General features: G+C 46.2%; 2 protein-coding genes across 5 annotated transcripts in view; one reads left to right on the forward strand and one right to left on the reverse strand.

Annotated features, from left to right (window-relative positions):
- Window positions 1–5,261, forward strand: part of scap (SREBF chaperone) — a 42,158-nt gene extending 36,897 nt beyond the window's left edge. For all 3 annotated transcript variants that reach the window (XM_065958101.1, XM_020654074.3, XM_065958100.1), the window contains exon 23: window positions 70–5,261. In XM_065958101.1, coding sequence (XP_065814173.1) covers window positions 70–315 — 246 coding nt within the window. In that variant the 3' untranslated portion in view covers window positions 316–5,261. The remainder of the gene's footprint in view (window positions 1–69) is intronic.
- Window positions 5,262–5,321: 60 nt separating this feature from the next.
- Window positions 5,322–26,925, reverse strand: ptpn23a (protein tyrosine phosphatase, non-receptor type 23, a). Of its 2 annotated transcripts, none has more exons than XM_065958099.1 (24): window positions 26,679–26,925; window positions 23,431–23,505; window positions 23,121–23,248; window positions 22,317–22,393; window positions 22,146–22,195; window positions 21,935–22,066; window positions 21,779–21,859; window positions 21,557–21,688; window positions 20,632–20,679; window positions 20,476–20,532; window positions 20,103–20,161; window positions 19,930–20,009; window positions 17,769–17,883; window positions 17,616–17,681; window positions 16,898–17,043; window positions 16,276–16,593; window positions 14,886–15,040; window positions 13,613–13,944; window positions 10,163–12,740; window positions 9,675–9,859; window positions 8,663–8,767; window positions 8,310–8,448; window positions 7,926–8,039; window positions 5,322–7,805 (listed from the first exon to the last, which is right to left on the reverse strand). In XM_065958099.1, the coding sequence occupies exons 1-24, from the start codon at window positions 26,760–26,762 to the stop codon at window positions 7,215–7,217; spliced, it is 5,847 nt and encodes a 1,948-aa protein (XP_065814171.1). In that variant the 5' UTR covers window positions 26,763–26,925; the 3' UTR covers window positions 5,322–7,214. The 2 variants fall into 2 exon arrangements, with proteins under 2 accessions (XP_065814171.1, XP_020509729.2); XM_020654073.3 differs by having other exon boundaries at window positions 20,103–20,164.
- Between the last annotated feature and the right edge of the window lie 784 nt (window positions 26,926–27,709).

The raw sequence follows: 27,709 nt of genomic DNA on the forward strand, positions 1-27,709 counted from the left end.
CAAACAAAAACCATCGTCATTACCATCATCATCATCAATAATGATGAGTTTACGTCTCTCCCCTTTCAGGAAGCGGGCTGCGGCGCCAGTCTGGGCGTGATCTCCGAGTCTCTCCTGGTGACGGGGGGTCAGGGCTGCGTCTCCTTCTGGGACCTGAACTTCGGCGATCTGCTGCAGACGGTCTACCTGGGTCAGAGCAGCGACGGGCAGGGCGTCCGGCAGCTCCTCGTGCTCGACAACGCCGCCATCGTCTGCGACTTCGGCAGCGAGCTCAGCCTGGTGTACGTGCCGTCAGTGCTGGAGAAACTAGACTGAGGCGGGCGCCACTGGAGCGCTCTGAACTTCCTCTTTCCTCTTTTGACTTGATTTTGTTTTCTGGCATTCAACGGAAACACAAGCGTCTTTCAAGGTGTTTGGAGTACGAGCGTGGACGCACGTCGCAGAAGACGAGCCGAGGACTACCTGCTACATTTATCGGATGGAGATGGCCGCCGCAAATGACAATTAAGAGGGTCAATTATTCCAAGATAATCTGGATGTTTCTCGCTGACAGAGGATCCAGCAGTCACCAGTTTGTGCTTTTTGCTTGTGTGTGCGTTCTGTCTCGTGGCGCTGCCCTCTATGCTGCTGACACGGGCGGGGCTTCACTGTGACCCCCGCCCGCCCTGAGAGGAAGATAAAAATGTCTCTTTTTTAATTTTTTTTTTAAATATTCCTGCTGCCTCTTACGCTCGATGGTGTGTCGGGACTAGCTGCGCAGTTTTGTGTGTGAATGAATCGAGGCGCTCTTTTTTTTTTAATGGCGAAACCCTGCTGAGAACAAAACAACCTGCGTGGTTACATGTGAAGCGTGTGAGTGTGAGACCAGATGATTACTGTACGATGTAAACCTCCGGAGGGGGCTGTGTTTTTTTTTACATGTATAAATCTATTATTTATTAGCGATACATTTTTTTGGAATAACGGTTTGTTTATGAATTTCTAATCCCGCCTCTTAAATACGACATGATGATTTCATTGGACGGTGGTGATGACAGGTCGGGGTTATAAAATGACCTTTTTTGTTTTACTGAACTGGAAATGTTGAAGTGTTTGTTGTTGTGGAGTCGGGGGCCCTCAGGCCTCTGGTTCTGGGGTTACTGATGCTGTACGAGGGGCCCCTGCAGCCCCCCCCCCCCCCCCACTTATGATCCACCATCATCCTGACGTCATGTTTACAATGACTGCTTTTTGTTTTCACACATATCGTGCCCTTTAGAGATTCTTTTGTTGAAATCACTGTTTACTGAAGATGTCTCGGCTTCACACTGTTTTCATTGTTTAGGCCACAAAGAAAACCCGCTACGATCACGCAGTGGCGCTCGCAGTTCACCTCTGCTCAGCGGCGTGCTGTCGGTGTACACTTCACGGAAGTTGGTCTGAAAACCTGCAGAACTTTTCCTGCAGCAAGTCATTTAAAAAAAAAAAAAAAAAAGAGAGAGAGAGACAGGGAACGCAAGAAAAGAATCACCTACGTTTAGATCTCTGCTCGTACACGCTAAGAAACACGCACATGGATCACGCTCATGCACTGTGTCACATGCACTGAGAGACGTTGACGTGCTTTTTCATTCGAGTCCAACACAAACTGCTGTAAGACATTCAATCTACAATCAATTCCAGATAAATAGGACTTACTCAGTCGATGCAGTCGCCATGGCAACGGTCCAGGAATGCCCAGAGGTTCGTGATCTGTGCTCGCTGATTTGTGGTTTGTGGGGATGGTTTCATAAACTGTGGGAACAGATCTGTAAAAAAAACACAACGTCTGTAGAATGGATTGTTTCTACGGCAACAGCATCCTCAACGCAAGTCCAATCGATCCGACACTAAGGTTAGATTTAATGCGATCCAAGTCCAAAGCAATCATGCAATATAGCATTAAGTCCAGCCTTTAAATCCAGATCATGTTGACTTATTGGGCGGATACGGTTGCCATGGAAATGGACCATCCTTTTTTATCTCAGAAGTAATGAAGAACTTACAAATCAGCAGGCACAGATGATGAACTCAGGGCGACGGTTTGTAAACTGAGGGTTCCGATTAAAGATACAGAAGGCTCCGTTTTGTTTTCTCAGACACGTTTAGCAGAATTCTCGCTGACTGACGGGTTCTTCACAGCTGGTTAAATTACCGTAAAACTTCAAATAGAAGCTCATCTTAATTTAAGGCCCGGTCATTTTAACTAGCCTGGTGCTGCTGCACGTTTTGACAAATAAAGGCAGCTCTATTCAAGGCTCCTGTTTATGCATTCAGTGTTGATTAGATTTTGCATCTTAAATATATAAACAAGACGTCTCGCTCTCCCTCACAGAGCAGCCGGTTGGTATGGATGAGCTGTCTTAGGCTTCATGTCCACCTGGCGTTTTTTCCAGGCAGAAAAGCAAAAGCGCTAGCACAAAGCATTTGTGCACTGAGAAAAAAGTGCTGCACATATGTCCTCCATAGAGACTGGACAGACGTGCAGCACTTTATTTCTCAGCGCACAAACACTTCCTGTAAGTGCTCTGCCAGCGCTTTTCTGCCCAGAAAAACGCCAGCTAGACTCGGGGCCTTAAATCCAAATAAAGCGAGGGTCATTTTATGCACTGAAGTCAAAGCGAGGGCTACCAATAGAGGTTTTACGGTAATCAGAAAGTGTAGCTAATCTCACCCACTCAGTCAGTTTATTAACCAGTTAGAGATAATGTAAAAATGATTAATTACAGTAAATTAACGTAAAAAATAGAAAATAAATGAAAAGTAAAATAGAAGAAATGCCTGAACGTCGGCCATTCACTTCATACACCAGCTGGAAGAATTAAGTCCTGCAGGTTTAAGACTCACACCAACATCATGCAGAATGTATTTCCTCCAGCGTCTACTGAAGCTTTCACCTGAATGTAGTCCCCAAAGGTGTGACCAACAAATCTGTGAAAAAAAAAAAAAAAAAACTACAACAGTATCGCATGGCAACACTAATTCAATGCACTACTAACCCTCTCTGACGCACAGCTCGTGCACGTGAGGCACTTTTTTTTTTTTTTTTTTTTACAAACATCTGCTCGCTCACAGGACATTATGGACGTGATGTCTGCAGACTTGCAAACTAATTTCACCCCTGCAGGCAGCGCTAGTAAACACGCACACTGCAGACTTGTCGAGGTTGAAGGTCACCCAGTCTGGTTCAACGGGACGCAGAGACAAACAAGTTCCTGATGTGCACAAAACAAACAGCTGAAGATCAGATGTAACCTGAAGAGACGCGTAAACAAACACTGTCGATGCATCCCATAGGAACCAGACTGGTGGTCGCCTTGGCAACATAACCTGTTAATTTATTAGCTTTGTGTTTTTTTGTTGTTAACGGTAGTTTAACGTTTTAGAAATGGGGAAATGTGTAGTTTTTAGATTGTTTTTTTTACTTCTGTTTTCTAGAAAAGGTGGACATTTTGGGAAATATGCTTAAAGCGTTTTAAACTTCATGGTGGAGAGTTCTAATGAGAGGATTGATATCACCCTGTTTGGTTTGAGACAAGCTAACAGGGGTGACGAGCTAAACGAGAGAGAGTAGCTACCCTGGCTTTGTACAACGGTGGCAAAAAAACGACCACCAGCAGCTGTTAAGGTCATGAGTGTTGACGACAATCTGCTCAAATGTAACAAACAAGACGATCCAGAAAGGTTGTTGAAATGTTTGAGTTTTCCACCTCGTGTTTTAAATCGATCGATCAACCTCTGCAAGTTCAGCGATTTAAAAAATAAAAAACAGTATCGCAAAATCAGAGAGAGGACTATCTGAAATTGTACAACTGTTAAGTTCACGTCTCACAGCTTGTTCAATTGCAAACCTGCAAACAAAACTACACAGTAAGGTTGTCAAAGTGTTTAACTCCATACCTCGTGTTTTAAATCGATCGATCAACCTCAGGTTACTTCAGCATCAACAGACTCGTAGACGACCAAAGCTTTAGAGAAAGTGCCGGCCTTCAGTCATATTTTTATCCCAAGCTGCTGCAGAAGAAAGAGAGATTGCTTTAGCTAAAATTGTAGAAATAAGTCCGCAACTGATTTGTGTAACTTGGACAGTGCGCAGGAGTTTGTCTAAAACAAGTACAAACTAATGAAAAATCAAAAACGAACCTTATAATCTTGGTCTGTGGTGACAGCCCCATCTAGTGGCGACTGGCTGCATTGCAGTGTGAGCGCAACAATTGAGCGGCATCGAGGGGCCAAAGTCGTTTAAACAGAGCGGTAATTCTGGTGCCGATTAGCGATGGTGATGACCTTTAACCATTTTACGCGCACACATCCAGAGACAACCCGACAATACAGAACATTTAATTGAATCAAATTTGAGAAAAACTGGAACATCTCAGTAGAATCCAAAGAAAGTTCTGAAGCAAATGGTTCACTTAAGGAGCCACGATTCGACACACTTTCATTTGCTTCAGAACTTTCTTTGGACTGTGAATTAAAGTTTGAACGTCTCAGGTCCTTCTCTGAGAGCTCTGACCTCCCATGGCGGAGCAGCTGACGCACAAGAGGAGTTCTGGGTTATTATGTGCTGGTTTTACAAAGACAGGTTAGCTCCACTTCCTTGCGTTCTGTGTTTGTGCTAAGCTATGCTAAGCTAAGCTAACCACATGCTAACTTATATTTAACAGACAGGAGAGTGATGTCGATATCATGCGGGGTCTCCGTCATGAAGAGGGAAAAACGTCTAACTGTTCGTCTTACGAGAGAAAAATTTCGAAATGGAGTCTTAGCGTTTGTTTCATTTTTTGGCCTTGTACACAAACTCATATCACACCGTTCTGTCACTCTATGAATCCTCTCTGTAGCTTTAAACACACCTTCAGGATCCTGCTGCTTCCACTCACACAGCCATCAGCGCATCGTCTCGGCAGCTTGTGGATGCAGCTACAGATTCTTTTATCCTTTTTAGTCGTTAAAGACGTTAACATTTCAACAACAAAGGCCGGACTCTTGACATGAAACTCCAAGAGGTCCAGTACTGATTGTCTCGCAAGCTGCCTGAAGATTTCTCCTACTTTACATCAGCCGTCAAGATAATATGAGCTGTAATAGTCAATCCCAGAGTTAGCTCCTCCCCCCTCTCTTTCCTCCTCCTCATTGGCTGCCTACAATCTACGCAGGCTGTAGTAACGGAGGTAACTTATTCAGTTTTGTAACACACAGACTTTTTACTAATTTTCAAATAAAGAGGCTTTGATACCACAGCAGGTTTCTGTCTACTGGATTTATTTAATCATTTTTATACAATAATGATGAATGATTAGTGCATTTTTTAATAGTCTTTTATTTATTTAAGATATTTACAGTGTTACAGGATGAGAAAACTTAATCAACTTGTAGAGACGTGCTGATTCGATGCTGCTCTGTGTTACAGGCTGACTGTACTACACGCGCTGATTTGAGCTGAAGGGGGTTTGTCTCCTTAAGAATAAGCTCCTCCCACTCTGCTCCTCAGGGCCGTGCATCCATTACGACAGTTCAAACACAACGACTGAATCTTAAACTCCACACTGACCGACTCACGGACTTTGAGGCTTGGCACTGTCCCACAACGGGATCGGATCGTCTGGCGTGTGAGGGCTCTGATACCTGGAGTTCATTAAAGACGCAATCGGCAAGCCCCCTTGTGTTTGACCACGCCCCCTTTCTGGAAGGGCTTGGCTGTGCTCGGTGCTTTCTCGCTCCCATGTCCTATTGTTTACAGTGAGAAGGCAGACTCAGAGGGCAGAACAAACACCTAGCTGTGGGAGTGTCACCCACCTGGGGGAGGGGCTACTGCGCTTTGTGATGTCATGAAGGGAAACTCTCCAAACGGCCTGTTTGAACACACATTTTCTGAAAAGTGGAGCAGGCAAGAGACGGAGAGGATTGACTTTTCTCATCATTGGGGGGTTTGAAGACAGACTCGGGACACATATTAGTGTTAGAGGAACATGTTGAAGTGGATTTTACAGAATATATAATAAATACTGGAGAAGGGCTTTTTTTATAATTTTTTGGTGCATCTTGTTACCAGGCAACATGTGTGACGTCATGATAGTGTCCCATTAGTCCAGTGCTTCTAAAACTGGGAGAGGAAGAGGGGGGGGGCATAGTGACATGAAAGGGGCAGATGCATGCAGCCTGTGCAGGGGCACAGAATGGGTGAATCTTGCTGAATGGGTGGCTTGGGCCCCCCAAAATCTGAATGGTCACCTTAGGGCTACTTATTTTGCCACATCAGAGGCAGAACTTCAGTTTAAATGTAACTATTTCTTCTGCTTGCAGCTCTCTCTGTATTTCAGTGTGACTTTAAATTGTGACGGTGGACGAACATCTTTGAGTGAGTTCTACGTTTTGACCTTTGAACCTCAAAGAAAAGTCAGTTAAATGTTGCTCCTCGGTTGTGTTACTTTGTGAAGTAAAAAAAGAAAGAAGATAAATATAAAATCTTTGAGATACTCTAATGTGTTTGAAATAGATGTGATTAGTGTGATTAGAAAAGGGGCAATAAATGCTTATGCTTCTGAACTTAATGAGGAAATAAACGTTCATGACCTTGATGATATTTTAAAATGGCCTGTCCCTTTAAGTTACCTTTTAGTTTGGGTTTGGGGGGGCGCACAAATCTGTTTCATCCTCTAAGCCAGGGGCCATGTCAGAAAAAGTGATCCTTTCTTGTACCATCTAAAATCCCTCACACACTGAACGTCCGACGCCCTTAAAGTCCGTGAGCGTTCAGTTTTAGACTTCAAGGTGGAGTTTGAGATCCGGTCCAAACAAACCCTGGTGACGACCACCTGCGAAAAAGGGAGGCCGCAAAAGTGGAGTGCATGCTGGGAGTTTTTCCTTCATTTCGGGGGCCCAGCTCTGGCTGAAGTGCAGAACATTCATATATCACAGACAGTTGAAAATAAAAAGCAGCAAAAAGCGACAGAAGGAATGAAGGAACACAGACGAGTGCATAGTGATCTGGTCCCAGAAGCCCCCAGTGATGGAAGAAGACGCGAGTGTGTTTCAGGCCCCGTAGCCAGAAGGAATACACCTAACTTCAAAACTGGAACCCTACTGTCTGCCACCAGGCACGTCTTGGAAATAAACACGGCTAAATGTTTTTTTTCTTCTTAAAAGCAGGATTAGAGAGAGCTGAGAGAAAAGCAACGGTTTGTGGACTCCTCTCAGGTCTTGTTGAGGCTCCACAGGGGGTCCAGGCTGCTGAGCGGGTCGTCCCCTTCCTCCTCTCGAGTCCCGTGCAGACCCTGACCCTCGGCCGGCTGCAGGAAGCTCTGCTTGGTCACCCGCTGCTTCCCCTTCCCGCCTCCCTCCATGGAGAAGTTCTCGGGCGTGAGGGAGGCCAGCAGCTCCAGGGAGGACGGAGCCGGACCGGAAGCAGGAGGAGGCGGGCTCAGGCTGGGAGTCCCCTCTGGGAGGGGCTCGTGAATGGCTGGTGGCGTGCAGGGGGAGGCAGCATCCAGGCCGTTTGGTGGGGGTGGCGATTGAGTCGGGGAAGTGAGAGGAGGACTGAAGGAGCAGGGGGGCAGCGGCTCTGAGAGAGGGGAGGGCTCCTGGAGCGGCTGAACATCACTCGACGAGTACGGGTCGGGTAAGGAAGCGACGACCTGCTCATCCATGCCAAAGGGGGCATCCATTGCAGGGTCTGTGGCGCTGGGGGGGCGGATGCTGAGCTTGGCGATCGTGGCCTGGATGGAGCTGATGGGCATGTCCCCCCCGAGGACGAGGTCCTGCTGGGACTCCTGTCTCGAGTAAGGCTGCAGAGAGGAAGAGAGAGACATTTCCAATTTAAAAAAAAAAAAAACAGTGGCTTGTTGCACCAGCTCTGTGTGTGTGTGTGTGTGTGTGTGTGTGTGTGTGGTCGTCTGAAGACAAACCTTTGTGGATGCAGAGGCAGCGTTCTTGCTGCAGGTGGCGGTAGTGATGCCGTGTCTCTGGAGGACATGCTCAGCGTGCTTCAACACAGCTTCATAGCAGAACTTCAGGTGAAGCTGGAGAGAGAGAGACAGACAAGAGTATGTGAAAACATTTAACTTTGTATGTAATGAATAACCTATTTACACATTCATATTGAAGACCTTCATATAAACTATCTTTTGTGTTATCAGAACAGACAGCCTCGTGCCACCCAAAGAGGGGCCCAGACCGCAGGTTGGGAACCAACGATAAAGATCAGATTCCCTTTTTACTTTCTTCTGTACAACCCTGCCTACCTATCTTACAAATTAAAAACGCACGCATCATCATCAGATTTGTCTGACCTTCTCCTGCAGCATGTTCTTCCTCTGTTGTCTCATCTTCTTCACCAGCAGTGGGAGGTCGGGGATCCCGTTGCCTGCTTCCAGCTCCTGCAGTGCAGCGTACAGCAGACAGAAGGCGCCGGTGCGTCCCACACCCGAGCTGAGACAGAGAGTAGACAGGCTCATTAGGAACACTTTGGCTCTAATCGAAACCGCCTCCTTCATACCACTATCGATCGTACTATCCAGTGATGTAGTGTTTTCGTCTGCAGCAGTAAAAAACACTGTGTGCATGTGATTGGTTTAAGGTGCTTTGACTAAAAGATTTAATTCTTAATCATATTCAAAGTATTTTTTTTTTTATTCCCTCTCACCTGCAGTGCACAACAACAGGTGTGTGTAAGGGCCTCTGGTGGAGGTAGTGTCCATGAACCTCCTGGATGAAGCGCAGCAGGTTGCTCTTACTGTCAGGAAGACCCCTGATGAAGAAATAGGAGGAAATGGAAAAACTTAAAGAGTACATTCGGATGGGGCGCCGGTAGAGTAGTGGTTAGGGTGCACGCTCCATGCACGGCGGCTCTAGTCCCCCAAGCAGGTGGCCCGGGTTCAATATGACCTGTGGATCCTTTCCCGCAAGTTGTTCCCTACTCTCTCTTTCGCCCTGATTTCTGACTCTATCCACTATCCTGTCTCTTAAATAAAGGTTCAAAAAGCCCAAAAACAAACCCGGACTTGAGTATTTTTAAGTGTTGTGTTCACATCCTGATTTCAATAACAGGATGAGCAGTTCCTCATCATCAGAAATCTGATTTTGCTATCTGGAGAACTCTTAAAGAAAACGGGTTCCTGTGGCATCATGTTTACTTACTGCTTACAGCTAGTGACTACCTGCACAGGTGCAGCCTCAGCACCCAAGTGATGTAATAGCAAAACAAACATGGTGGCGGCAATGAGTGCATCTTACTTCTGGAGCCCCCAAAAAAACAAATTTTGTCTTTCCCATTGCTGGAAATGACCTGGATATGCCATATCTGCAGCACGATGTTGGCATTTAATAGCGCTAAACCCGTAATAGGTGACACCGGTCTCTTGATTCATCAGATTTTAAAAATTCCGCAGTCTGTGTTGTAAAATAAACATCACAGGCGCCTGCACAAATAGGATGCAGCAGTCAGAAATCAGAATATTAGTAATGATCATGTATACAGGGATATGAAGAACCAGGTTTTACTCTGTGCATGTAAACGCCATATCCTGAATACGATCCAAACAGGGACAGGACCGATAACCAGGATACTGGAGTCCACGTTACCACACTTAGTGAGATTACAAACAAACTCAACACAAACTATATTTGACATTCTAAATAAAAGAGAAAGTTCTCACAGCTCGGGCCAGGAGGTGGACTGGAGATGGACCACAGTGCGTTTCAAACTTTGGTCACGGTACTGCAGGCTGATCATGCGCTCCACATGTGTCGGCGTCGCCTTCTGTGTGGTGAGGCTGAGCGTGATTGGTCCCTGAGCGAGCTGCTGCCCACGCTCAGTTGGGAAGTAGCGCACAACCTTTCCCTGGGAGAGACGGAAAAACATAGTGGTGAATGGTGAGAGATGGTGAAAACAGAACGCTGTTGGTCTCTTTAAGTACCGATAAGAAACAAAGAAAGGTGAAACCGATGATAAACCCTTAAAATTATGAATAATCGTTTATGTAAGGACATGCTTGTTTTTTATTTATAAATCTCCTTACAATCAAATGTTCCAGAAATATAAAGTATAATGTAAATTTGTTTCTGTGTAAAATTATTCTCATCTATCGTCAAAACAAATTTAATTCACTTAAATGTCATCAACAGTAAAAATGACATTGTGTACCTTTTCTAGCTCTTGCTCTGAAACCAACATGACGATCAGCGACACCTTCTGCTCGTAAACCATCAGCCAGAAGTCAGCCGCTGTGCCTGTGAGCGGCGCCTGCGTGGCAATAAGGCGTGGACAGTACGGAGACAAGTCCTCCACATAGCTGGCGTTGATGTAGTCGTCTTTTCCTGACTGCAGAACCACACGGTTAATATCATAGGGCATGACATCCTGGTGACGGTTCTTCATTGTGTAGCAGCGGGCGATAGCGATGGAGAGTTGGCGGGCATCCTTCTCCTGCTGGTCTTGTAGCTCTTTCCAACGAGCGTCCAGCACAGATAGCCCACCCTCACTCTCTGAGGGGTGCTCCAGGGAATCTACCCGGGCCCTATAACGTTCCAGTTCACCATGAAGGCGAGCGACACGCTCTGGGGCTTGATATGGGTCACCCTGGATCAGAAGAACTCCCTGTGAGCTCCTCCTCCGACGCTCTCCATCCTGCGGGTCGGCTTTGGTGGGTTGGAGGACATTTGTGGGGGCCTTGGTGCCTCCTGGTATGCTCTCAGGGCTCGAAGAGAGGAGGTCATCTGTGCTTGAGTTCTGGCGCTGAAACAGCGATGTGGAGGGAGAGACGGCCGAGGGGGAGGGAAGAGTGGGAGGAGCTTTGCTTCCCGAGGTGGGGGCTGGTGTGGGTCTCTGCTGGGGGTTCAGAACCAGAGAGGCAGGACCAGGAGAGGGAGATGGGGAGGGAGAAGGTGAAGGGGAAGGAGGAACAGGGTTTGGTGGTTGGGTCACGGGGGGTCCAGGAGAGGGCTGGATCATGTGCTGGGCAGGGGGAACATGTGGCCCATGTGGGGCCATGGCAGTGGGCTGTAGTGGGGTACTTGGAGGTACATTAGCTCCTGGACCTGAAGGGTACATGGTAGAGGGCTGTGGATGGGTCATTGGAGGAGGAGCCTGAGGTTTTTGGGGGGCTGCAGGTTGTGGTGCCAGAGGCTGTTGAGGCATCATTGGAGCCCCTGGGTAGCATACTCCCCCTGAATGAGGGGGCTGAGCCTGTGGTTGGCTGGGCATCCGCATGGGCTGCTGGGGCATGTGTGGTACAGGAGGCTGTCCAGGGTGTGGGTGATGTGGTGGCATTCCACCTGGAGGCATCTGAGGCAGAGGGCCCCTTGGCAGGTGGACCTGAGCGCCAGGGACCATATGAGGTTGTGAAGCAGGAGGCATCTGTGGGTGCATGGAAGGGTGGATGGTGGGGGGCAAATAGTTCTGAGAGACTGGGGGCATTTGCTGACTTGTAGGGGCCATATAGTTTTGAGAGGCTGGGGGAATTTGCTGACTTGTCGGGGGCATTTGTGCTCTGGGACCTCCTGGCATCTGTACCTGTGTGTGAGGTGGAATCTGTTGGGCATTGGGGGGCATTGTAATGTGTTGCTGATGGGGCATCATGTGTTGATTTGGGAGTCTGGGTGGCATTTGTTGGTTAGGATGGGGCAGGTAGGGTTGAGATACAGGAGGTGCTTGCTGAGAAGTTGGGGGTATTTGTGGATGCCCAGTTTGAGGTGGCATCTGGACCTGAGGTTGTGTTGGCATAGAGCCTGGCATCATCCGAGGGGGCTGCTGGGGTACATAGCAGTGGGGTGTCTGGTAGCCTTGGGGTATCTGGGGCCGGGGCTGATAACCATTGTGCTGATGAGGCTGCAGCTGACCTGGAAATACTTGCTGGTACTGAGGAGGAACACCAGGCTGAGGGGGCATATATCCATGTGAGTATGCTTGCTGGTTCTGGAGAGGAGGGTGGGGGCCAGGGAGGGCCCTTGGTCCAGGCTGGTAGCCCTGAGGCAGTGGCTGTCCAATGGGCTGAGGGTAGTGCTGCTGTGGCTGCTTTTGCTGCTGTGGTTGGGACGCAGGAGCTTGGGCTTGGCCATGCATGGTCATTCCTGGTTGGGGTATAAACTGTGGGTAAGCCCCCATCTGTGGGGGTAGGGCGTAGCCAGTTGAGGCAACAGGTTGGACAGGGTGGTGTTGAGTGGGGGCGTAGCTGGGGATTGGGGCCTGGATGCTATCCACAGTTGTGGTGGACGGTCGGACTGGAGCAGGAGCAACAGGACCAGGTTGGGGGACTTGTGGATGTGGTTGTCGATAACCTGGCACTGCTGCTTGGGTTGGCATATGTGGAGGCATTTGTGGATTCATTTGAGGGAGGGGTCCACGGGGCAGAGCTCCAGAAGTAGGAAACTGAGCTATCCTTGCCAGGAGTTCTGGAGGAGGCAGGTTGGCAGGGAAGCGAGGATGACCAGCAGCTGGAGCACCAGGCCAAGGCAGTGAGCTGCTGCCGCCCAAATTAGCACCAGGAGGGATGTAGGCCTCTGGACCAGGCATACGAAGTGCAGTGTTGGGGAGGGAAGACATGTCAGGAGGGAGGCTGAGGAGCTCCTCAGGTAGGTCACCTCCCAAGGCCAAGATGGCTGCACTAAGCTGGGCCAACTCGGGGTCGTCCAGACTGGAGCAGGCAGAGTCGACATCAGGGGCCTTAGTATGCAAGGAGGGTTTAGCTGCTGTAGGCCGTGCAGGTGGCTTCTTCTGCGTCTCTCTGAGGAGGAGACAATCACAGCCCAATATTACACTGAGGTTTATTTTTCTTAAAATTATATATTTGAGCCACGTTTGCCTTTATTGGATAGGAGAGGAGAGACAGGAAATGGTGTGAGGAGAGAGAGGGGATGACATGCAGCAAATGGGCGAGCACGGATTCAAACCCACGGCCACTGCAATGAAGTATAGCCTCTGAAAAATTACATAACTGCAAATCTGGCGCCTCATTAAGGTATCTTGTAATAAGACGTTTGACATTGAGAGATAAAGTTGTATAGTCCAAATTTTAAATTAAAAATACATAAATGTATTTAGACATTTCGACTAAGTGGCAGAGCAGTCATGGTATATAAGGAACCACAGAAGACGCTAAGGTGGGGCGCAGATAGCCTAGTGGTTGGGTCAAGCCCCATGTCGAGAGGCGGTGGTCCTCTGGGGCGGTCAGCCTGGGTTTCATCTCCCGGCCTGTGGTTCCTTCCCCGCATGCCATTCCCCACGCTCTTTCTTGGTTTCCTACTCTATCCACTGTCCTATCACATGAACGATACCATATTTGATGTAACATTCCTTTTTAATTCAGAGGTCTGCAGTTGATATGTGAGGACATCATATGCCCAATCAACAACAAAAAATGGCATTCTATGGACTCACAGAAGCAACTCTGTCTTCGGTCTGTTTTAAAAATGTATACCGAACTCGTTACACAAGGAAAAATCTGCATGAACTAAAAATGCCTGTCTTTCCCTTCAAAGTACCTGCCTGGTGAGGAGATTTGAATGGATGGAAACGATAGTAGGAAAGAAGCTAGCTAACTCGTCAGACACAATTCTAAAACTCTTTAACTTTTGTGTATTTAATCTTTGGTCTTACTTTTCCAGGATGGGCTTCCTGTCCTCTGCTCTGGTCTGACATAAGGTCTTGGCTTTCTCCAGAAGACGAGATGCTTTGGCCTCGAGGTCCTCGTAGAACTCCTTCCCCTCTTGGGACTTTTTCATCAGGTCCTCGTAGGCTTCATAGGAGCCCACCAGTCCCTGGACGGTGCCGTTCCACTGTTGCTCAGTCTGGCTCAAGCCCTTACGCACTGAGGCGTACTGGACGTTTGCCTCGGTCAGCGCCTTCAGGATGTTCTCCTGAGCTGCCAGGTTCTGATCAATATACACCTTCACCTGCTCGTACTTCTTCAGCTGCTCCTCAAATATTTGCTGAAAGGACACAGAGTTTGTTGGAGGTGGCACATGTATAATTTTTGCAAACACAAACTAGAACTTAAGAAAGATTAATCATTAGATATGTTCACATGGACACAAATACTTGTGTGACTTCTGTTTCAACAGGATCTTACTCCAGTGAAACTCTTAGAGGAAGAATGTGCAAAATGACTTTTTGATCCAGTAGATGTCGCCCTTAAGCTCCAGCATTAATCCAAAACAAACTAATGTTTGGCAACACCTCCTCCATTCGGAAGCCTCCGCTCTCCTCCAGCGACACACCTCCAACCCCCTACCCCCAAATCCGCATGAAGGGGTAATCAAATGAAGGGCACCATAATTAAGCACCCTGAATTGCAAGCGGCGGACAAAATTGTACTTACTCGAGCTGCAATCACCTGTGTCATGCATTGTTGTGTTAGCATGCTAATGTTAGCGCTCTTTAGTTAGCTTCACATTGCATGTAAACTGACACAGAATGAGCGTGATCTTAAAAACTCTTACTAACATCCAAATAATCAGTGAGAATGTTCTTCTTTTCTCTAGATCTTGACTAAAACAGCTTTTATACACAAGAGGAGGAGCCGGCCGTCCCGTCCATGTAAACACGGCTCTGACAACAACACAGCCAGCGGGACTCGAGCTTCTCACTCATTTGTAGACAGTCAGGACTCAGAGACACATTTACACAGGATGGACTTCATCTCTGATTTATTTATGTGGAACATTTTGCACATTCTTCCTTTAACAATCTCTCACAAATTGTATGACATTTTTTGTTTATGTCAACAGGAAGAAGCAGCTTCTTTTTTTATATTTATGGAAGATGAGACTAGTAGGAGAACTCTAAAAAAGTCAAAGTGGTTTTATTCTGATTAAATACTTGATGTCAAGATGGGATGATCTATGTGGACTGGCCATGTGAAGCGTCATACCTTCATGTCGGCCCTCTCCGTGGTGACCAGGGTAGAGGTGATGTCGTCCTGCTGGATCAGGTCGCGGAGCTGTTTCTCCAGAGAACTTCTCTGTTCCCTCATTTCCTGCACTTTCCCCAAGATCCTCTTCATGCACTGTAGCCCGGCAACTTCCTCTGCAAACACAGACGCATGTTTCAAAATATTTTAGACTGAACTTGATGACTCCCAGTGGAAGTTATCGAATCTGAGAATATTACCATAAAGCTTTCTATCTATCTTAAAGGGGCTATATGTAACTTTCAAAAATACTGCGTTTGTAGCGATACCGCATGGCCGTTAGGCGAACAGCACCAGTAACCTGTTGCTCGCTCTCCCTCACGTGCTCGAGATACGTGCTCGTACACACAAACGAGCATCATCATCGGCCGCGAAACAAAACTGTTTAACTGTGTAAACTGGATATTTACCGGCATAATGTTTACAGAGGAGGTAAGTGGTCATACACATGTCAAAGTCTGTGAAGGAGTCTGTGTGTCTGTATTCATTCTCCATCCTACAAACTACAGTCTCGGCAGGCACTGGCTGAGAGCAGGAGTGTCTGATGAGTTTGTCCGCCTTTGAGAGCTCCTAGAGCGGATAGAAGTGTGTGGAAGGCGGCCTCTGGCTGTGGAGGTGAAGACCGGGAGTGTGTGATGAGTTTGTACTGTTGATCTCTGTAAGCGGAGCGGAGTGAGGAGGACGTTGAGAACGTGCATAAAATGGCACTTCCTGGAGCTTTCGCGGTAAATACGACCGGGGGAAACTTTTTATAAAGGCAACACAGATAGACAGTGAACATCTACTTTTTCACATCAGTTAACCGTTCGCTTATTAATGGGAGATAAAAAACGATTTATACATGTAAAAAGTTACATATAGCCCCTTTAAAGTCATGACCAATGCAGCTTATTACACCCACTTCATTCAGCAATCTCCAAACAGGCCATTTGGAGATTTTCACTTCATGACATCACAAAAGGCAGTAACCCCTCCCCCAGGTGGGTGACACTCCCACAGCTAGGTGTTTGTTCTGCCCTCTGAGTCTGCCTTCTCACCGTAAACAATAGGACATGGAGCAAGAAAGCCCGAGCACACCCAAACCCTTCCAGAGAGGGGGCGTGGTCAGACACAGCTCATTTACATATTTAAAGGTACAGACACAGAAACAGCCTGTTCTGAGCAGGGCTGAAATAGAGGGGTTTATAGGCATGATCAAATACAGGATCAGAGTGGATTTAGAAGAAGAAACTTCACAGACATGTTTTGGGGAGCTCTGAGACTTATTTAAATTGGTTGAAGAGGAGGAGAATATGTGACTCTTTAAATGACACAGATTAACAAAAACCCCCATTATTAAACACAAGCTCACCTTCATTGAGCTGGGGCCGGGGCAGAGCATCTCTCAGACTCTCCAGTGGCCCCCCCAGAAGACGCAGGTTGCTGATGTGCAGGTTCATGGCCCTGTGGAGCTCCGTGTTGGTGAAACTGGCCTTCTCATGGGCCTCCATGTACTTCTCCAGGTCTCTGCGGATCTCAGCCAGAGACTGAGCCTGCGCCGCTGGGTGCATCTCAGCCGAAGCGGGGCCGCAGGCCTCCAGGAGGGCTCGCTCACCGCCCTCGTCTTCTTCCAGGACGTCTCTGATCTCTCTCAGTGACGACTCCACATCAGTGAAGACACCGGAGAGCCCTACAGTAGCAAGACGCGTAGCAGGCTTTATTAACACAAGGAGTGAAAACTGTGCCTGTTTAAAATGATTCATGCTCGCTGGTCAGGTTAATTAACGGTATAAATGTTATTAATTGATAAAACTGAAGGAGACTGGGATCGCAGAGAGGATCACTCCCTTGATTCCCCACCAGTATCAAATTAGTCCATTGTTATAGTTTTATTGAGAGCCCCCTGGTGGTGGAATTTACATACTGTGTCTTTAAAGGAAGATAATACTCGTGATTAAAGTAGCTATAACACTGAATGTCATGTGAATACTGACCCTGCATGGACTGGATGAGGCTCTTGACGGTGTCGGGTCGAACACTGAGAGCGGCACATTTTTCCATCAGGACGGGAGGGATGTGGCTGTACATGTCCAGGTTGTCGACGGACTCTGGCTCCAAGCCCAGAGAGTCCATGAACTGTCTGCAGAGAGAGAGAGAGACCAGAACAGTCCATTTAGAATAGAATTGCCTCTAATTTAAAACATAAACATAATGTATAAATTAAATTCAGGGTCAGACATCGTAAGAGGTCTAATTTCATGTCGCAAGATACCTGAGGGGTTAAATTAGTCCCCTCCTCCTCGTCTCGGAGCAAAGCAACGGCAAGAGCTCTATGTTTTCTCAAATAAATTTTCTACCACTAATTTTTTATTTGGTTGCCCGTATGCTCACACAGCTACATGCACTCCAAGCTGGTGAACTCAGGCGACGTGTCTCTGTGTGATCGGCTTTAAGTAATTACAGCTAAGATCACCTTACAGACTCAATTCAGGGGAAAAATAAACACAGGGCCTTTCACTTCCTGCCACACTTTAGCACAGGTTACTGACAGACATGTGATCAAACAGATATATTCAGTTACTCTAACAAACCTACATCACATGCTGGGTGGATAGTACTTCATTTATCGTGAGTATCAGCAAAGGTCACACACACACACAAAACAGACACACACACACAAACAAACACAAACATACAGAAAGGAGAACTCACTCTAGTGTTTCATTCTTGCCCTCTATCTTGGTGACGACGTCTCGCAGCAGCTTGGCCTTCTCCTCGCTGGAAAAAGACAGACAGGAATAAAAAAACCTGAAGAACATCTGACTTTCATGCTCTCTGACTCGTATGACCTCGGACTTTGCCTACCTGTACAGCGAAGAGGCTTCGTGGGCCGCCATGGGCACCAACTTGGAAAACAGGTCTGGTCCGGTAACGCTGGGGTCTGTGGGGTTCACCGGTAGAGCTCTAACCAGAGGGGCACCTAGAGGGGCAGAGAGGAGATGGTTTTACTCGCTCAGGGGCACATTAGCTCGGTTTTATATGCAAAGATTAGCAGAAAACAACAGAGCCAAAAGCAACAAGAAAAAAAGATCCAAAACCAACAACGACATCGTTTGTTAGTCCTTTAAACAAACAAAGGATGAGGAAGACATCAATAGGAGAGGCTGGCAACTACTTTCCATGCTGCCTAAATGGCGGCCCCTAGTGGACAGACTTGTCACATCCACTAAATGTCCTGCTGGATCGATCATTGCAATCCCAGCTGTGCCAGCAAACACTAAAGAAGGCCCCAACGTAAAGCTGTACACCCCTCAGATCTCCCTCCTCTACCCCTGCTATGCGTTCCTGAGCATGTAAGACCTGTTGTTGTTCATGCTTATTTTTGTGGTGTTTCTTGAATCTGTTTGAGTTTAGCTTTAATTGAATCATGACGGCAATTGTTTAGTCTACAGTTTGCCGGTTAGTTTACCACAGACAGCGTGGCTTTGGATGGAAAATAAATCCTTTAAACTGCATCGTCTGTCAGCATGTCTTTCATTTGGGACTCTGATGCGGTCAGCCCGTTCTTAAGAACCTGAAAAGTCCACTTGTGGTCTAACTACAGTAAAGCCAGCTCACATAAACTTCAAGTAGCATACTGTTAGATGATGCACTAAGAGTCTTGCTCAGAAGACCTCGTGGTGAAGTGACAGGGAAATATATGTGGCTGCAAGCCATCTTGAGAAACCTCATGTTTAAATGTATTTGTCGGCTCAATAACTGACAAAATAAGTCATCTTGGCCCTGACAGGCATCACATGCAGCACTACATGTTATCAATCTGAGATATGGAACCACTGATACAGTTGTATCCTCTGAGGGCATTGATTTGAATTTAATGATTTTTATACCATGCATCGCATTTATGTCTTTCATATTGTCTTATTTAGACCCTGAGTCTGTAATAAAGTTTTGATTGATTAATAAGTAAAATAGATATCGGGAATGTGATGCTAAATCAGTTAGCATGTTAATGTCAAATTCCATGATGTGTTGGCGTCAAGCAAAAAAACTAAGACATACATTCCTGTTCATCTTTGAGGAAAATTAGTCACAGGCAGAACTCAAACAGAAATGTACTCAAAATCTATATCTCCACCGAATCCATCCAAACTGTGTTAATGCCCAGATTAAACCCAGCAGGCCGACACCAGAGTGTCAAACTCAGTCATTTGACCTTTGACAGAGAGAATGTTGGCTTGAACGAAGCCACATTTGGCACCAAGCAGAAGTGCCCTGATAAAAGTTTAACTAGCAGCCAAGTCACAGTTTGCATCAGTGTTCACCAAAGAATCCCAGTTTAACTATTAAGAAGGATACATTACCCTGAAACAGAACCACAGCCTCAAAAAAGAGTCGCTTGCACCACCATCATTCACAGGAGGAACATAAAACTAGAAAACGTCTCTCTGCGTTCCTCTAGAGAGTAGCTCCTTCTCTCAACAGCAGGTCAAACAGACAGAGAAGAAAGAAGAGGAAGTTGTCCGTTTATCAATCCTGGACGGCGTCGCTCTCTTGGACGGATTCCCTCCAGATGTTGCTGCGATATCTCAAGGCCATATTGACCTTTAAGATTGACCTTTGACCACAGAAGTCTCATCACCTCTTCCTTAAATCCAACCGGACGTTTGTGCTAAATCTGAAGATCCTCCCCTCCAGGTGTTCATGAGCTATTGCATTCAAAAGATGGCGGACAATAGGATCCATAAAGCAAAGAACAACACCTCCAGCTGTGTCAGATGTGGATGAATATCTGTTTCAGAATGGCTTCGGCCACGTCGTTCATGTAAATGAAACCTGCAGAGTAGCTCACTGATTAAACATACAGGATGTCCTTATAAACGCCGACACACCAAGTTAAACACAGCGGGAGACGCACAGGCCTCAACATCACTCTGCAAACACATATCCAAGAATTTACATCATGTGCACGCTGCTTTGCATGCTCACAGTGATAACGGTGCAGAGAGGGAACAGGATGCGTTACCTTTGACCGACGTCAGAGTCTCCAGAGAAGGAACTGACTCGTGGTAGATGAAGTCGTTGTCCTTTTTGGCCGAATTGAACCTGCAGGTTAGAGTTCAAAGGCAATACTTCTTCAGAGAAACTCGTGAAACATCATGAGAAGTACTGAATTCATATTAGAGGGGTATCACTCACTTTCCCCCGATGACGTCCATGGTGAACCTCAAGGCCTCCTGCACGCTGTCAGGCTGACCCTGCTCGTACCAGGACAGGACAGAGCAGAGCTTAGCATTTTAAAACCACAGGGGGGCGCACACACACACACACACACTAAACAGTGGCTCTCAAACGTTTCCTATCACGTCCCCTCACTTGGAGGAGAAATAGATTTCCAAAATGTTTAGTGGAAAAAAAATCTGTTTATGCATTCTGATCATTTATTTTGCACAAATTTGTTCTTTTTTATGCACCATGTTTAAGATCTCTTTGACTTTTTCTTCTAAATGATGCGTGCATGAATTACACCGACACGATCTCATCGAGTGTCACGTCATGAATAAATGTCTACCTTTGCCAGTTTGATGGCTTCACTGAGTTTGTCGATGGAGCTCTGCAGGTACGCCACCTGTAGACACAGAGGGTCATATCAGGCGACAGAAAGAAAAGAAGAGGAGAGAACGAAGAACATGTTTGTTTATGAGACGATCGGGTCAGGTGGACCTACCTGCTCTCCGTACTTCTGCTGCTCCTCGGCCTGCTTTCCCATATGAAGCTGTTCAGAAAAACACAAGAGACACAAAGAACAGTTTGCATGTCTGCATGTGAGGAATCAAGTCCAAATAAACATGCAATAGGCCTGAAATTCAATTTGTTTGCGCGTCAAAAAGAGATCACACGTCCAAATCCCCAAGGTGGTGGTAATGCTCGTAACTGTTTTTTCACCGCTCTTACACAACCAACAAAGAAGAAGAAGCACAACAAAACACACAAGGAAGAAGAGTGACACTCGGATGCAACATGACAAGATGGCGACAACTGACCCGCCTGCTCCTTTTAATCAGCTGTGTAGGTTAAACTTTGAGGTTTGCAGAGTCAGAGTCTGACACATCAAACATTTGAATGAATATCAGACGCCATCATCCAGGCGCTGGACAAAAGAAAACAGGCGACCAACATTTTATCCCGTCTGTTTTTAAAAGTCTCTGGATGTGAAAAGCGAGGGGGGGGGGGGGGCTAAACACACTGCAGTCCGTTGATTGGTCGAAAGAATCATCACTACCCGAAGAACAGCTGTATTTAAGGGCAAACACAAAACACACCATGTTTAAATATCCCGTGGATTATGGGATTTCAAGTCATTTCAAGACTGTGTCAGCGAGTAGCCCCGCCCCATGGACGACCTCGGAGGTGCAGACCTTTGCTGGACCTCCTCCATTTCTGCCCTTTGCTAGTTGTGTCGCGTTCTTCTTCTTCATTGGATTTATTTGCGGGCTTAACTGCTATGACGTCACGCTATTACGTAGCTGGCGCAGCTATGGCCATCCCACTTTACAAAGTAAGGGGTACGGTCGACTGTGGAAAGGCAAGCAAGATCAGGGTCCATCGTACCCAACTGTACTGAACCAAACCGGGCCGCTCATCAGACTCACGTGTGCAATCGCAGCAAAGTAGTAGATCTTCATCTGAACCAGTTTCTTCCAGTCTTTCTGAATCTTTCCCAGCATGGACGCCGTCTCCGAGTTCTCCAGAGCCCTGCACGCGTCTTTGTAGTAATCCACCACCTGAAGCGGGACACACAGTAATTAACCTCCAACAATTCAATAATCTCTTGATAATATGAGATCTAATTTAATTAGTGATGAGGAGGGGACCTGAGCGCTGATGCGAGCGACCAGGAAACTCTTCCTGTTGTCCAGCATGGACTTCTCGAGCAGACACTCCTGAGCCTGACCCTGGGAGGAGGACACAGAGTGGTGAGACAGTGATCTAGGTGTGCCTTTGTGTATATGCATGTGTGTGTAACCTACAAGCATGAGGTTGATGTTGAGGTTAAGGATCTGGTGGCTCATGTCAACGCTGAAGTTGTGGCTGAAGTGGTCTCTCAGGTAGGAGAACGCCCCCGCCGAGCACTGGAAGTGTGTACAGGACACCTTCATCCCCTGGACGGAAAGCACAGAGTCAGTGGGACTGTGTGGAAGTGCATGTGCATGACTGTGTGTGTAAGTGTGTGTGTCATACCTCCTCAGATACCCTGTTATCCATGGCTCCCAACATGGAGTGTAGGGCTCCTGCAGAGAATCATGTAGTTACTATTATTAGTTGAAATCGTCTTATGTAGCCACCCTTTTCTCTGTGAATGTGTCTGGTTTTGAAACACAACTATAAATATCTCCACATGAGCTTACTCACCGAGATTATAGAGGATGCAGGCCTGCTCATAGCTGATGTCATCATGGGTGACTGTTTTTCCAGAGAAGATTTCCGTCCTTAACGGAGACAAACATTTCAAACATTCAATCACAAAATGCCATGTGGTGGACACTGAAGCTTCAGCGTTTAGCCAGCTCTGCATGGGTCTGTAAACTTTTCTGTGTTCTAACCTCTCTCCATTTTCCCAAGCATCTCCAATATTGATCCTAGTTTGAGCACATTTCTGCTCGTGGAGCTTATTAGAAACATGCAGAGGCTTTTTAGGTCGGGTACAATCACTTCTATCTGAACCACTTCTCTTGCCCGCTTCCATCGCTGCAACACCTGTTGGTTTGACCTGATAACTGCTCTCATATCTGACAAACCGAGGGGCGTCCAAAACGGGGGGGGGTGCCTTAAAACCACCTACCTTCTCTGGTCCAAAGAAATCCAGAGCATTCAGGACCAGAATCTAAAGTTAGAAGGAGGACATACTGGCTGCTGCATAGAGTAAGGTCATTTTATCATTTCAGTCTCTACACATCTTACTGATTGGACCTTTAAGGTAGAGAAAATGCGTCTCAGTAACATCAAATTAACTGGAAATTGGATTTTTAAAGGGTTAATATCAGCTTTTGAACATACAGTATCGGTCTGATCCCTTTCTGTGCGAACAAACAGCAGGTCCAAAACAGAGAGTGGTCATAACACAAACAATTATTCAGATTTTAAGTGGATGGGTGTGTCTGTACGTGTGTGTGTGTGTGTTTGTGTGTGTGTGTGTGTGTGTGTGTGTGTTGTTACCATGAGATGGGTACTGCAGCCTCCTGCCCAGTTCCCATGGGGACTCTGCTCTGGAGGTAATGCAGCTGGCCGAAGTACTTCCTCAGTGTGCTGCATCCCTCGAAATCCCTCGTCACATTTACAGCACTCTGTGGAAACACAGACAAACACACACGTTTATATCTGCATTTTACGCAGCTGTACATCTTCTATTCCTCCGTTTATTTGTTTGATTAAAGTGGCCCAGCCAATCAGAAAGGAGTTGACGGCAGACGATGAGACAAGTTTCAGACGTGACAGGAAGTGATTGAGGCGTACGAGTAGCACCAACCTGCCGCAGAGTCTCCAGTTTCTTCAGCTGTTCGTTGTAGTTGTCAGGATTCTCTCCATAGTTCTTCAGGATGAACTGAGAAGAAGAGAAGAGTGTTAGAGAAAACTCCAGACTGGAATTTTTAATAGTCGAATAATCTGTCGCCCGGAGCATGAGCCAGAGACTTTAAACCATCTCACAGGCGCTGGAGTTTCCCATCATGCTCTGCCAAGCCTCCCCCAATCCCCATTAGCCACTGTGGTAAGCAGCATGCTGCTTTATGCCGGGTGGAGAGGTGAAACCTTCTTGCAGAAATACTCATTCTTTGGCATTTGTTTCTTTTTTATGATTAAATTATGAAAGCAGGAAGGTCACAAGGCTTCAGGTTAAATGCACAACGAGAAGACAACAAGAAAGTAGGGAGGACCCCATGTAGTCGAGTCTAAGTCGACTACCAGTCTCACAGTCGAGTATGAGGATCGTTCCATTCCAGCTCTACGGGGGTGTTTAAAGTCTAACTTTACATAGATTTGTCTGTTTTCTCAAAATACTTCATGACTCAGAGCCTCTCGTAGTCTAAATATCCCCTTATGAAGACTCTTACTTTAAATGACTCTCCACAGTGTGTGCATGAAGATCACCCTGATGTACTGATAGAAGCAGCTAACATGTTTGGATAAAATCTTTCTCTGGATTTAAATCGTTGGGAATCAGTTTGGTGGATTATTATGATCAGGAGAGTTCAGTAACTCCTCAAATGGTTAAAAGACGTTTTTGTTTGTTTGTTTGTCGCTGGTCTGACCTGCACACACCGGGCCATCAGTGTGTGTGCGTCTGCTGTATTGGACATGTGGTGATATGGTTAGAAGGTCACATTAATGCAGACTTAATGAGTGAGAAAAACAATGTCCTAAAAGAGAGCACAAAAACAACAACAAAACGTTCTACTGTGAGTCGACGAAAAGCTAAATCTGACCAATCAGGCTCGACTGTGGAAAGTCGGGGACAGGCCTACTAGAGAGCATTGTCCCCTCTTTCTTTTCTCGATTTGCTGCACTGCCTTATGTTTGGAGAAAACTGATGAGCTGTCACTAATTCAGATATGAGCTTAAATGATAATCTGAGGTATCAACGTTATCCATGAAGAATGACCGTTAACTGTGAAGAACAGATTCTGATCCCGATGAAAAACGAGATCCAACATCCAAAACAAAAACACATTACCTTTGACCTCTACTGAAGGTTGTAATAAACGGAAAGCATAACAGCCTTTTACGGTACGAGTCACTGATTCGACACATATTGAAAGAGTGCGAGACATGCAGCTTCCTGGAAGTTCATTGCTTCCTTTTACTGGAAGGAACTGCAGTAACTCAAGGGAGCAAAGGTCTGAAGGAAGGTATCTTGAAAAATGGGTCATCAGATAGAGATGAAACTGAGTTTTTAACCATTAGCACTTTCTACTTTTGTTTGATTTTTTTTCTATGTGAGTAAGCTTGGACCTAGGACACGCTTTTCAGTGTCGTGACAAGAATCTTATTCCATCATAAACTTGTATTTGAGCACTTTTACGGAAGCCCTCAGCAGACAAACATCCAACACTAAGTCTTCTTCCTCTGATGGTACGATGGGCCAGCATGTTAATCTTTTAGATACTGTAGATTCGGGTGGAGTGAGGACTTGGGGATAAATTGATTTTATCGATAAATTTGCAGTTTTCAAAAATGGAGATCTAGACTTCCTCATTCACTCTCCTTAATGTACCTGTAGTTCACATCCTCCCTCTTGTTTGTTTACTTCCTACAGAGCGGCCTCAGGTATGTAACCTGCCACAAGAAGTTGCTCTGCCTCGTTTTTACTTTCACTGTACCCTGAAACTCCATAGTGCACTTTCAAAGACAAGTTTACAGTTTGTAAGTTTCAAACCATCCACGGTCAGACAGAGAGTGTTTGACACAGAGGAGGAGTTGTAAAGTTTGTTCACCACCTTTAAGAGCTACCTCCTGTGGCATCTGTGGTGCATAGTGGGGGGGGGGGAATCAGTCTAGCACTGAATATGCTCCTGTGTCGTGGAGTGGGTGTGAGACATTGTCCAAGATGACATGCAAATTAGACAGCATCCTCCCCTCTGACACCACCGTCAGAGAGTCCCCACCCGCACAACGTCACCGGCCTGGCAGATCAGTTTGTCGAGTCTGTTGGAGTCTGTCTGCTACCGTCAGCCTTCTGCCCGCCACAGATTCATAAAACATCCTCAGCATCATCCATGAAGATGTTAAAGGACCTCATCCTCCTCAGGAAGTAGAGCCGCCTCTCAGACCAGTCTTGTGTGCTTGGACCAGTCCAGATAAACTCCCAGGTACAGGTAGTGTCATAATAATCTATATTGTGATGATCTATTATGTGACTGTATCTATCTAACACACCTGTGTATGCACATGTGATAACGCTGGGCAAACCTGAGGAGGCGGGTCATTCGCTCACAGTCAAGTCCCAGTGAAGTAATTGTTCATTTTGTGGAGGACCTTAAAAAAAACACATGTATTTTCATGTGGGGTAAACTGATTTTTTCATCACCATATTTATGAAATTATTCTTATAGTGCGACACAGGAAACCAGTTGAACACACTACCTCTTACTGGTTGTGTTGTGATAATATAATAACAACAGGTGAAACTTTGTGACAGCTGTTTAACTTTCTCCTGCGGGGGGGGGGGGAGGGGGGGGGTTTAACTCTTCATAAATAAATAAAAACCTGTCTCCACGCTGAGTGACTGGATGCTCTGTTCAGTGGTGTGAGGTGTTATTTCCTACATTTCAACCAGCTGTAGTCAGGTGCATGTGACAATGACATCACTGGTTGTTATTTTCCTGTCTGCATCCTGACCGGCGGGCCGTGAGGAGCCGTGGTGCTTGTTTTCGCACCGTGCACCTTGTTTTGTTTATATCCGGCTAAGCTAGCTCCTTGTGAAGGGAGGGGAGGGGGAGGGTCATTATAAACTTAACACTGGAGGTAGCTTATTATCAATAGCTAGCAGGAGGCTAACGTTAGCAAACAAAAGGCGGTGGTCCAGGGGAGAGATTTTCCATATTCAGACCTTCGCTAGCTTCTGGAAACTTCCCCCCGAGTCCCCCATCAGACGGAGACAGACTCCAGGTGGTTCAGTCGTTTGGCTAACGTTAGCGTCTCGACGTGGTTTATCCATAATCCGTGTTTGGTTGACTTTCGAACCCTGTTGCTCCACTTCCCCCACCCAGCCCAGCTCACCTGCCGGACGGACGTGCTGAACGGGAACTCCCCTGCCTCCTTCAGATCCAGCCAGATCATCGGCATCCGGGGGACCGCCTCCATCGCGGCCGAGTCTCCAAAGAGGGGTGGGGGGCCGTCAGCCGTTAGGATGTCAAAACCCGCGTCGCTAGTTTAATGTACGTGAAGGGGCTTTTCGAGTAGGTAGCTTTCCTCCAAACAACTGTGTCATGTATCCATTTACACTCCAACCGGAAGTTGGGAGTGCACGTGACGTAATCTCCCGATACATGCCGCTGGGGTTTGTGGGAAATGTAGTCAGTGATCGTTCTCTTTCTGTTAGCAAGCGTTTCTTTGATAAATATCAACCAACCTGCGTCATAACATATATAAATATGTACCTTAATACACAATACTTACAGTCGATAATCATAACATGACACATGAGCCTTTATGTCGATAATAATACTCTTAATTAAATACTTTTTATTTGTATATATAATATATATGTACAGTGTTTCCCCTACCATTATATTGGGGGGCGGTAAAAAAAAAAAATAATATATATACATATTATTATCATTATTATTATTATTATTTTGAAGATTCATTTTGGGGCTTTTTGGGCCTTTATTATAGGGATATGATAGTGGATAGAGTCAGAAATCAGGGAAAGAAGTAATTTAAGGATACCTTTCCGATAGAAAAGGACAGCTGTCATTAAAAGTAACACATGAACACCAAGATTCCTTTGAGTGTTTGTGTCGTCGTGTCGCCGTGTCGGCTTATCCCCCCCTCCCAACGCTGTAAACCTAGGGGAAACACTGATATACATATATATATATATATATATATATATATATATATATATATATATATTAAGGCTGTCAAGAGATTACATTTTTTAATCGTGAATTGCATTTGTTTCTGAATTGCAATAGATGATGTCGTTTAAAAAAAATAAAATTTAACCAATATTTTTATTTGCATTCTCATTTAGTAACACAGTAACACACTCACAAAAAAGACAAACAAATAGACATAACATTGAC

Source organism: Labrus bergylta, chromosome 8 (genome assembly GCF_963930695.1).
Source record: "Labrus bergylta chromosome 8, fLabBer1.1, whole genome shotgun sequence".
In the NCBI taxonomy this organism is placed as follows: Eukaryota; Metazoa; Chordata; class Actinopteri; order Labriformes; family Labridae; genus Labrus; species Labrus bergylta.